This window comes from Solanum lycopersicum, chromosome 8 (genome assembly GCF_036512215.1).
Source record: "Solanum lycopersicum chromosome 8, SLM_r2.1".
Lineage (NCBI taxonomy): Eukaryota > Viridiplantae > Streptophyta > Magnoliopsida > Solanales > Solanaceae > Solanum > Solanum lycopersicum.
In genome coordinates, this window is record NC_090807.1 from 54,003,135 (window position 1) to 54,015,764 (window position 12,630).

At 34.0% G+C, this 12,630-nt stretch overlaps 1 protein-coding gene across 3 annotated transcripts; it reads left to right on the forward strand.

Annotated features, from left to right (window-relative positions):
- Window positions 1-3,020: 3,020 nt before the first annotated feature.
- Window positions 3,021-11,673, forward strand: LOC101257288 (ATP-dependent zinc metalloprotease FTSH 4, mitochondrial). Of its 3 annotated transcripts, none has more exons than XM_004245043.5 (7): window positions 3,021-4,209; window positions 4,416-4,503; window positions 6,424-6,687; window positions 6,841-7,086; window positions 7,173-7,306; window positions 9,178-9,654; window positions 10,243-11,673. In XM_004245043.5, the coding sequence occupies exons 1-7, from the start codon at window positions 4,183-4,185 to the stop codon at window positions 11,164-11,166; spliced, it is 2,160 nt and encodes a 719-aa protein (XP_004245091.1). In that variant the 5' UTR covers window positions 3,021-4,182; the 3' UTR covers window positions 11,167-11,673. The 3 variants fall into 3 exon arrangements, with proteins under 3 accessions (XP_004245091.1, XP_010325032.1, XP_069144158.1); XM_010326730.4 differs by having other exon boundaries at window positions 3,802-4,209; window positions 7,182-7,306; XM_069288057.1 differs by having other exon boundaries at window positions 3,968-4,209; window positions 4,416-5,462; window positions 7,182-7,306.
- The last annotated feature ends 957 nt before the right edge of the window (window positions 11,674-12,630 follow it).

Here is a 12,630-nt window from a genome sequence, read left to right on the forward strand (position 1 = left end):
TCACCAAATTTTATAGTCAATTTCCCTAGTTCAAGTATAAGGGTAAGTCTACATTCCTCCAATTATCATAACTTTAATGGTATTGAACTAATACAGTACACAATATTAAATTATCTATCTCAATATATCAAATTTTAATTTATAATATTATAACAAAATTGTACTGTTTAGAAACGAAAGCCACTGATTACGAACCAGTGACACGCAGTCAGCTAACATCTCAATTATGTACGCTTGCACTTATATATTTCAATGCACACATCACTAACCAAATGCTGCCAAAATAATTTGATAATCATTACTAATAATTACAGCAACAATATATATCTGTACATATCACATTAACAATATAAAATTGACAATCTACTTCTTTTTCCCAACTTCACTCTATAATATAATAAGAATAATAACATGACATTTTATTTCAATTTATGTGATACAAATAGAACTTGTAGATTCATTCAAACTTTATATAATTTTAAAAATATTTAATGTTGTTAATTATTGTAATGTATAATAACTTTTACCTAATTTTAAATTATATGTATTACTCTTTTTGTCCCAATTATGTGGAATTCCAAAAGTCAAATCAATTTTTTTATGTCTTTTAAATATTTTCAAATTGTTAATTATTGTAATTTATAGCACTATGTACGTATTTTCAAATAATATATGTTACTTCATCTATTCCAACTTATGTGACATTGATAGAAATTTGGGAATCAATCTATTTTGATATGTCTTTTATATATTTTAATTTCTTAATTAATGTAATTTAGATCAATATTTATAGGATAGCGGCAGGACTTGCTCCGGGCTTTAGCAAAATCCCTTGAGACTCATCTACGAGGCTTAATTCTGATAGACTTACAATCTAAGCACCGGACTGTATGTCCTAAGAACGCTCAACGCCTAACTTTCGGGGCCACCTAACATATCTTATACAAATTATGTGTTATAAATTCTTTAGTTAGCATTGTTGACTCTCATAATCTGTAATAAATGAATGTTACTTAGTAGTTTTTTCATCTATAGAAATAAAAAGATTGAGAGTAACTCAAATAAGAATTTGTAGTATCACATATTTACAATTTGGTAACACTGTGAGAGTGATTATATGTTACGTGACATTTCTTTTAAAAATTTATAGCGAAATTTTACCTTTTCATTTATCATTGATCTTCCTATTTTTTTTTCATGTCATATTTTATTATTTAACTATTTTGAAGTAATTTTATTTTTACCTTGATGGATTGATATTTTTATTATAATATGGATAATTTTTATTTCTTATTTTCTTTTAGCGGGTAAAATTTATAGGTATGGTAGTAATATATTTTTACAAATAATGATTCTTTTATTATTACAAAGTTAAATATTAGAGTTGATTTACATCTCATAATAATCTTTATATCATTACATTATTTATAATTGTAAAATTAGGTTAGAAGTTTTATTTTCTATGTGTTCCCGGATTACTTTAAACTATTGATGTATTTTTATAATTTTAAAATATTATATTATTTTATTATATTATAAATTAAAATTTAAAGATCGCCTATGATAGGTAAACTCTCCGCCTCACATAATCCACCTATTGTCTCCAAAGTACCCTTTCCATTCACCTATTGACTCTAAAATACCCTTGTTATCCACATTTGGGTACAAAATAGACCACTTATTTTGACAGTTTTAAATATAAACTATTTAAATATTTTTTTAAATACATGACGCTCAATTATTTGTTATAATTTGACTTATTAATATAATTTATAAATCACTCCACTATCCACCCATTACTAATTAAACTCCACCAAATTAATAAACCCGTCACATTACTAATGCAACAACAGGAAAGCTACTGCCAATCAGTGTTTTTAAAAATTTGAGGCGAAAATATCTATAGAAGTAAATTATCATACATTTAAGTGTCTAAATAAAAATTACCAATAAACTTAAAAGTCTTACTATGTTCATCTTTTAATTATTCTTTCATCTCAATTATGTGATGTTACTTTATAGATAATTTTTTTTAAAAAATAATATATTAAAGGTTTTAAAACAAATCATAAATATTTATAAAAATATATCTAAAAAAAGTTCATGAATTAATTTGGGATGTACTACTTCTTTACCTTTAATCGTAAATTTCGAATTCAAGATTTTAAGAGAATCCTATTGAAAGTGTCCTCTTAAAGCGGCTCAACCTAAATTTAATTAGGACTTTGATTCGGATTTGAATAATTTTGGATGTCATTTTTAGAAATTTATAATTTCGTCTTGTTTTAGTAGTGTTTATGACGATTTTAATATTATAATTGATTTATTAATTGGATGGGATTTAGTTAGTAATGAGAGGGTAGTGCGTTGGTTTATAAATTATATTGATAAATTAAATTATAACCAATAGTTGAGCGTCAAGTATTTTAAAAAATATTTAAACAATTCAATTTTTAAATAGTTAAAAAAGTGGTTAATTTTGAATCCAAAAATGTATGACAAGGATATTTTGGAGCCAAATGGAATGTAATTTTAGACCATTTTCAATACTTGAACGTTATTTTAGGTCCTTTTCCGTTTAAAATATTGATTTATAGTTCTTTTTACATCACTTTCAAATAATATTTTTCACTGTCTGACCCAGTTTATGCTACGTAATTTGTAAATATATAATAAATTAAAAATAAAATAAAATAAAGGCCTAAGTCATATGCTGCCCCTCAAAGTTGTCCGCATATTTCACTTAGGCACCTTAACTATACGATGTTCCTATTGAACACCTTATGGTTCAAAAGTCATGCCCATTGAACACAAAATGCTGACATGTTAAAAACGTGTGGTTTACCCTCTTTAAGCGCGTAAAGATACAAAAATAATTTTTTCTCTAACTTTTACACCTATATTAATATTTTTTTAAAAAGAAAATAATTAAAAAAAAAAGAAAAGAAAGAGTTGCTTCTTCCCCTGCAACTATGCACAACCCACCCCTATATTTCCCGTACCTACAACAATCCATCCATATATTTTCGTACCTGCAACTATGCACAACCCACCCCACGCCCTGCACCTCTCTCTTTCTCTCACAATTTATGATTCTTCTCTTGCTTTTTTACTTTTTTCTTTTAGATCTACGTCTCAAATATTAATTCGGCGAATTATTTGTTACCAGAAAATGTTATAATGATAATTATTTCACGATCAAAGCCACGAAGATAATGCACTAGTATGTCAGTGAAAGAGATAAAATTGAATGAAAGCGAAGGAAGAGGCATGACGTTGATTTGTTGGCGTCGTAATTGTCGCCGGTGGCGGTGAAGACAATAGTTCGGACGGAGTTAAATAAAACAATAAAAACAAAATAAGTTTTATATTTATAAAATTATTTTTGAATTATTTAAATAGAGTCTTTTAAAAAAATTTAACTCAATCCATGTGTCATCATTTTATTGGTGGGTAATTTTTTCAAAAAATTCTTTTCAATTTTTTTTAGTTAGTAAATAGACCAAAATAATTGTATTTTAGAATATTATTTTTTAAATAAATTTTTGAATTTAAATGCCACATGTCATCATTTAATTCACCAATTTGTCATGTCATAACGAGTGCACTACACACATCTCATATATTTGGCTGATTGTCGAAATATATCAAATAGGTATCAATTTTAAGGGGTATAGGTGTTCAATAGGTACTAGACTAATTAAGATGTCCAAATGAATTATGTGGATAACCTTAAGGCTACACATGACTTAAGCCTAAAATAAAAAATATATATGAAATAATCGTATATTATTCTCGACCAATAACAAACACATCTAAGAGGCGACAACTTCCCGTCGTTTCTGTACGATTAAAGTAAAATGTGAGTAGATTGTAGAGGTGCTCTTTGACGCACGGTGAACAAGTTAGCACCTCCAAATACGAGTCACCAAAAAACTATTTTTTTTTTCTTATCTAACAGTAGAATAAATATTTAAGTATTTCTTCAGGAAGAAAAAAAGAAAAAGAAAATCGACCTTCCTTTTCCAGTTTCCCCTGCCTCCCCAATTTTCGATCAACAAAAAAATTCACAAGGAATCGAAGCAGAAAGCATCAAGAAAGTAGATACAGAAGAAGAGGAAGAAGTTTTTGAGGAAAAAGTGAAAAGGGGTTCAAGAAAAGATCAATCTTTCTTGCTTAGAGATGGCTCTAATGCGCCTTCTCACACAGGTCTCTTCTTTTCACTTTTATCAGATCTTTCTTTCAAAGATGTAATCTTTTTTTTTTTCATTTGTTTTCTGTTGATTTTTGTTGGGTTTACTTATAATTGGAGATTTCTTGGCGTGTTTGGTTATAAAAACCCTAATACTGGTTTTTTTATACTTGTTCAGTCTTCTTCTTAGTATTATGCATTGAAGTTTACTTTTATTATACAGGTTGAAAGGCAGCAACCTCAATTGAGGCAGCTAAGCAATTTTCTCAATAGAACCTATCTTACGTCTAGAGAGGCGATTGGAGGTGGAGGTATGCTTTGAAGATTTTGTATTTACAAAGTGGAAGGCGTGTTTCCTTCTTGTAGAGATAATAGTGATTGATGGTTGACAAATATAAACAAAAATGGCATAGTTGGCTTCATGGAAATAATGCTTGTTATTTTTACCTAGATGTTTCTGGTATCAACAAAGAGTCGATCCTCTATATTGTTTAGACTGCACAATGGTCATACCTACAATGTCTAAAATGCCATAGATCCATACTGATTAATGCTCTCTACTGTACACCATACTAGATATGGTTATACTAGTGAGGCAAAAGCAATCAAAGAAAAGGTTTTGGCTTTTATATTCAGAGTTGGTATAATTCTTAAACCAATACCGAAGTGAACAAAAAATGCACGCGATTAAGAGTCTTCAAGGAAAAATGGATCGAGCTCGTCACACTAAGCTTGTCTAGTGCGGGTTATATCTCCCGTGTGGTGTGCGAGCTATTGCATAGGAGCAAAATTTTTATCCTATGCGAACCCAAAGGGTACCGGCTGCGGGTCTCCCTTGTCATAAATGAAAAGAGTCTTCAAGGAAAGCCTCGAGGATAGAAGACTTAGTATTAAGTTGCAGCACACAATGTACTAAAGTAGAATGTGAAAAAGAGCAGACGATATTTGAGGTCAAAAATTGAGCACTTTAATAATGAAGACATAGTTGACAATGTTGGTAGGTAAAAGAGTGGCATATATAGTTGACAGTGTTGGTAGGTAGAGGAGTCGCATAGGATCCCGATGTTGCTAATGTATGTATGAAAGGGATGTAGTTCTGTTATTGAGGTGGCCTAGTGGTCTATGAAGTTCAAATCCCAGCAGAGACAGAAAACACTAGGTGATTTCTTCCATCTGTCCTGTCCTAGCTATGATGGGAGGTGACAGGTATCCCGTGAAATTAGTCGAGGTGCGCTCAAGCTGGTTTGGACACCGTGGTTATAAAAAAAAGGTTTTTACCTTATATCACCCTGCGCAAACTGCTTTCACTTAAAGATTTCTTGTTGTTGATACTTATTTATAAAAGTAATAATTGGTACTACCCAGTAATTGATAAGTGAAAATTCTGGTGAAATTTCTCTACTGTGTTGGCTCTTTAGTTGCATGTTCTGAGAAGAATCTTGATTTTGCCCTTGAAATCAAGTTATGTTATCAAAATTTTGTCCATTTTCTGATAAGTAGGTTTCATAATGTTGACGGTTGGCAGGCACTATTCACCGAGTTGAGAAGGCTGTGATTGGTCCAAAGGGCAGGTCACAGGCAGCTTTCTCGGTTATCAAAAAAAAAAATAGTGTTGACGGTTGCCTAGATTTTACTTCATAAGATATTTCTTGTGCTTTAGAAGAGAGTTGAAAAGCAATTTATGAGTAATGTGCTTTGTGAATTATGCATCTTCTTGATGCTCTTTTGTGAATGAAATACCCTACTTTATCAACAAAAAGAAGTGCTTTACGAAGGTGAAAATAGCAATCTCTTTAGTTCTGTGTGATCACCTTTTTTTAATACTTACAAGTTTTTTGAGCCTTCAAATGAATGAAGAACTCATCACCTAACATGTTAGCCTCTACTTTTTTTGGCAAATTGCAGACAAATGGCTGACATTTAGACCTTCTGACAGTTTGTTGAACGAGTACAATGTACATTAGATGTTGCAAGTTAAAAGTTTTAAGTCCTAAAGAAGTTTCTGGCTTCTTCTGGTTTAATCATTTTTGTATCACCTTTCTCAATGTATGCATTGACTTTTTGTTGCATTCAATAGAAGGAGATGAACAGTTATATGATAAATTCTCTTTCTAAATTATTATTACCTTACTGACATCTTGGCAGAGTGTAAATTTTTTTCTAAACTATTATTACCTTACTGACATCTTGGCAGAGTATGTTGTAATCCTCTAGTTTTTTCCTATGTGCAGTACATGGAGCTGGAAGAACCAAGGGAAGGTTTCGATCAAGTTATGTTGGAAGCCTAGCCCGGCGGGCACGTGAAACGGAAGAAACTACTGATGCAGCATATCTGAGAGAGCTATATCATAAGAATGATCCAGAGGCAGTCATAAGACTGTTTGAAGGCCAACCTTCACTTCATTCTAATCCAGCAGCACTCTCTGAGTATGTTAAGGCACTGGTTAAGGTTGATAGATTAGATGAAAGTGAGTTGCTCCGGACATTGCAGAGAGGTGAGACCTAATAAGAGAGTCCATCTCTCATGAGCTTGGACTGTTGATTTGGCTTGGCTTTGAGAATCAGTTATTTTACATTCTTGATTTTGGGGCTTCTGATAAGTTGATAGGAGATATACTAATTAGTGTTTGACTAGTGTGGTCTTTCAGGGATTGGCGGTACTGCTAGCTCTCATGCAGAAGAAGCAAATATGGGAGCTCTTTCAGCTTTTAGGAATGTTGGCAAAGCTACAAAAGATGGTGCTCTTGGTACTCCTAATGCTCCTATACATATGGTGGCTGTTGAAGGGGGTCATTTCAAAGAACAGTTGTGGCGTACTTTCCGGGCTCTTGGATTGGCCTTTCTCTTGATTTCAGGTGTTGGTGCACTCATTGAAGATAGAGGAATCAGCAAAGGTATTGAAGCTCTGTAGTTTTTTCTTGTTCTTTGTTGAGGTTATATGATTTGTCTATATAAATTCTCTTCTTGTTAATGATGTTAGCTGCCTCAGGACTTGGTCTAAATGAGGAAGTGCAGCCGACCATGGAAACCAATACAAGATTTGCCGACGTTAAGGGTGTTGATGAGGCTAAAGGGGAGTTGGAAGAAATTGTTCACTATCTCCGAGACCCTAAGGTGAGTTTGTATGGGAGGTTTATTCAGTAACCACAAGAGCAATATATTCTCCTGTCAGCGTCAAAATTAATATAAGAAATTTTATTATTTGTGTCGAAGTCCTTGTGTGTCAGTAAAAGTAATGCTGGAAAGTCTGATATTGCCCTTGATGTTACAGTTGAGATTGGAAATGCAGGGCCGAAGTATATCTCTTTTAATTTATCTGCCTTTTCCCACCAAAAGTTCAATGAAGATGAAAATGACCTGAGAACCTGACAAGGATATATGTAGCCTGAGACAGTGTTATCAAAGGGGAAAGCACCAAAAGCTCTATGATCCGTTGGGGCTTTAATCACAAAGCACAAATAGAGCATGGGCTTTAATGAAAAAAGGCGCAAAGGGAGAAAAACTTGCACATTTATTTGTTTAGTCCAAGACTAATAATTATAAACATGTGGTTGACAGCATACCCACATTGCTGAGGAATATAACTTTACCTTGCTCAAAAAACAAACTAATAATTATAAACATGAATGACAAATAAATGAACAAAATTGAAAAAAGATTAAGATAACGGGAAATATCGATTGTTTAGTGTCACCTCTTCAAAATAGGCTGATGGACAAGGAAAAATATGTCTTAGAAAGCGAGCGAAGCAATCATCACATTTTTAGCCTAGCTTCAGGGCTTAAGCAAACCTTCAGCGTGCATTTGACAGCACTGACCCGAGAACATCAACCATCTTTTGTTAGTTAAATGTACTAACTGTACATTTTTCCTTTTTCTTGTGAAAAATGGACTTGCAAATTTGCAGCAAGCCCTTCCTCCCCTCATTGTCTGGAAAAGCTTCTAAAAGTCTATCATTTGTCAATTATATCCCTATATGTGTGGTATTGGGGGGAAAGGAAGGGTAGAAGAACTGACAAAAAGATTATAAGGGTTATTTCCCTTGAGTTAATACGTAGCTTCTCATCATTCAATTCCTCAATTGGATTTTCACATGGCTGAATATGAAAAAATTTCAGTTATCTGAAAAATGACCCCTAATTCTTTCTTTTTTTTCCGAAGACTGGTAATTTAATGTAAACAGGTATACTGCACAAGCAGTTTAGTCCCCCAAAAGTATAAATAGAAAAGTAGTGAACTTACTATCTGTATAGCTTGTTGCATACTGTCTAGAACATCAAAAATTATTCAGCTTCCACTAAATATTCTTGCTTACACCAAAATAATGAAGGGGCCAAGCAGTTCATCTTCAACTTCTGAATACTGCAGTTTTTGTCTCAAAACATCTCTGATTCCTTTTTCTTCAACCAGTCCACCAAATGCATGCTGGGATGATTCTTCATCTCTCTTTCTGAATGGTTACATGCACATCTCTGCTCCAACTATTTAGCACATCCAATATACCTCCTGGCATCACCCTGATAATTTCCCCTAAGTTGATAAATTTTTTGCTTATCTGATCTGTCCACTCTCAATGTAAAAAAAGAGGGTCTGATTGTCTGTGCCTGTTCTCCATAGGTAAAATCTAGATCATAACTGGTGCCGCCTTTTTATCTGTGCACTCTCAGTATAAGAAGGCTTTATCTCCAGTTCACCTTTGTCAACTTTTCTGAAAGGGAAATTGGTGACAATTCTGATTTTTGACTCACACTCACATTGAACATATCAAAGTTTTCGTGCTGTTGCTAATGTATGACTTTCTAATTTGGTTGGTAATTGCACTTAATTGTGTCAATATCTTTTTAGATCTTATGTGTTTCCCTTAATTTTAATTGTGTTTGTTTACCATTGACCTTTTGGCTTAGTCTTGATGGGAGCTTTTCAGATGATTTGTTTTAAAGCTGCGAGGTAGATGTTTTTACAGTTCCTTATTTTGACCTTTGCAGCGATTCACTCGTCTTGGTGGCAAACTCCCAAAGGGTGTGCTACTTGTTGGTCCTCCTGGAACCGGTAAGACCATGTTGGCAAGAGCTATAGCAGGAGAAGCTGGGGTTCCCTTTTTCTCATGCAGTGGTAGTGAGTTTGAGGAAATGTTTGTGGGTGTTGGAGCCCGGAGAGTAAGAGACCTTTTTGCAGCTGCTAAGAAACGATCACCCTGCATTATATTCATTGATGAAATTGATGCCATTGGAGGAAGCCGTAACCCAAAGGACCAACAATATATGAGGATGACTTTGAATCAGTTGCTTGTTGAGCTGGATGGGTTCAAACAAAATGATGGAGTCATTGTGATTGCGGCCACTAACTTCCCAGAATCATTGGACAAGGCACTGGTGAGACCTGGACGATTCGATCGCAACATTGTTGTCCCAAATCCTGATGTTGAAGGTCGGAAGCAGATTCTGGAATCTCACATGTCAAAGGTATTGTTTCTGGACAATGAGGCATTTCTATATACCCTGCAGTTTCTAGGTCATTGCTCTCATGAACTATTTGTAGGGACATGCAGCTATTCTTATGCTTTTCTAATAGCCGACAGATTTTCTTTGACTATATCTCTTTTAGCTTTTTAAACAAGAAATATGCATGTACACATTGTCTTGCATCCTTTTTTCTATTGATGAATCTAATTCTATTGACCTATACTGTGAAATGATTGAAGTATTTGAAGACATCCTTTGGAATTAGTCTGACCTGGTACAATTGAGTTGCCTACTCGTGAAGGTTCATTGTACATATCTTCCCTTGTGGCATTTTTTATCCATCACATTTTACTTTGACATTGTTGGTTGGCAGCACCTATATTTATGTGAGTTTAATCTTGCAAGAATTTTCTACCATGTCAAACTGGAGTTGGTAGCCTCAAAACATTCCTTTGTTTCCACCATGCATGGTTCATTTTGACCATCTTTCTAAGCTGGATTGTTAACTGCAGATGCAACTGCAATTTTCAAGGGTTTTACTTAGCATCATTTCTAATCTTTCTGTCAAAAACATTTCCTATCTGGCAGATTGTCAAGGCAGATGATGTCGACCTTATGATCATTTCTAGGGGGACTCCTGGGTTTTCCGGGGCTGACCTTGCCAATTTGGTTAACATTGCTGCTGTGAAGGCTGCAATGGAAGGTGCTAAAGCTGTAAGCTTGGCTGATCTAGAGTATGCTAAGGACAAGATCATGATGGGAAGTGAGCGCAAATCAGCTTTCATATCCAAAGAGACGAGAAAGCTTACAGCCTACCATGAAGGTGGCCATGCTCTTGTGGCTATTCATACAGATGGGGCTCTTCCAGTGCACAAGGCAACCATTGTTCCACGTGGAATGGCTCTTGGTATGGTTGCTCAATTGCCAGAGAAGGATGAGACTAGTATGTCCCGTAAGCAGATGCTTGCTCGGCTTGATGTTTGCATGGGTGGACGAGTTGCTGAAGAGCTCATTTTTGGAGAAAGTGAAGTAACTTCTGGTCCTTCTAGCGATCTCCAGCAAGCAACCAATCTAGCCAGGGCCATGGTTACAAAGTTTGGTATGAGCAAAGAAGTGGGGCTTGTTACCCACAACTACGATGATAATGGGAAGAGTATGAGCACTGAAACGAGGCTTCTCATTGAGAAGGAAGTAAGAGAATTACTTGAAAGGGCTTACAACAATGCGAAAATGATTCTCACCACCCATATCAAAGAGCTTCATGCTCTTGCCAATGCATTGCTTGAGCAGGAAACGATGACCGGAAATCAGATTAAGGCCCTGCTTACCCATGTCAATTCTAAACAAACACAGCAAAAGAAACCTCAATTAGTCTCAGAGGAGAGTCCATCACAGCCCAATCCATCTCCTCCATCAAATCCGGCTGCTGCAGCAGCAGCAGCAGCTGCAGCCGCTGCAGCTGCGGCCACTGCCGCAGCCAAAACCAAAGGCATTGCTCCTGTAGGATCTTAGTGTGGTAACTTGTTGCTAGTTTTTATCAATCCATGTGCATATAGTGGATCATTCTCATGCATGTTTTCCACCCTTTCGTTGCTATCAAGAAGGTGATTAATGTGTGGAGGTGAGTTTTAGAGGTCAACGGAAATAGTAGCAGATAAATGTCATAAATACTGTCAAGTGTGTCATTTTTAGCTGACCTCTTTCTTCTGGTGTTGTAAGCCACTTAGCTGACCTTTACAGATCTTAGTTTGATTATCTGCAGACTCATTGCCAATTGAGTTGGACACTTCTCATGAGTATATTGTAAAATTAGGAGTGTCACAAACTTCATAGCTTTCCAATAATGCAATTAATGGTTACCTACCTTTTCTTTTGGCTTTTAGAAGCTGTTTAGCGAGGATTTTAGTGCAGTATTTTTCTTAATCACATAATTGTCATTTGAGGGCTCATTTTTTCCCCCTTTCTTCCTGTAATGTGGTTTTATCAACACGTTTTAATTGGTTTCGATCTTTAGATAAACTGATGTGTGGTATAAGTTTTATATAGTTCTAAATTTCTATAGTATTTTCTTTTTGAGAAATCAAAGTTTACATCTGCACCAAAATAAGATGCTCAATAACTCAAAACTTTTTCCAGAGTTTATGTGAACTTTTCATTTTGGTTCATAAGATTATTTTATGTTGCATTTGCACTTGAAGAGCAATTTAGTTCTTTTACCTCAAATTCCACTTGCTGTTACTATTTAAGGCTCTTATATGTTTTTGAATAAGTTGACCATCTATAAATTTTATACTTGAAAACCCAACTACATAGAAAGATCTTCGTTATAAGGTCTATTTATTGATTATATTACATTAAAAGGTTTCTAGACTCTCCATGATTGTCAAATTCTCTTCAGACTAATAAGTATATAAATTATTACTTTTTCCGTTTCATCTTATGTGAGTTAGTTTGACTTGACACGAAATTTAAAAAAGAAAGAGAGACTTTTAAAACTTGTGGTACAAAATGAATGATAAAATTTTGTGCAGCTATAAATCGTTTCATTAAGAGTAGAATGAACATTTTATAGTTAAATTACTATTTAACTCGATATTTCTTGTTCATGCTAAGCACGGGCCGAATATTTTAAATTTTGATGTAAATTCGTTGATGTTTAATCTACCTAAAAAATATAAATGAGATTCAAAATACTAATAAATGCTTTTGATTAGTCATAATTTTAAAACCATAGCACTCATTATTTAGTGAAGCTTACCCAATAAAAGAATCCACATCCAATAAAAACCATTAAGGTGCAGTCTTTTCTCTTAAATTTCAAGAATCAATTCAATAGTAAGTTGGTTGAATATTCAAAATTTGTTGATAAACAAGTTGTTTCTTTTGTTTATTATTATTTTAAAAAGAAGCATTTTATTATTGAACACCCTACTCATAATCACACATCATTATGAGTAGAATTTATTGATTCATTCG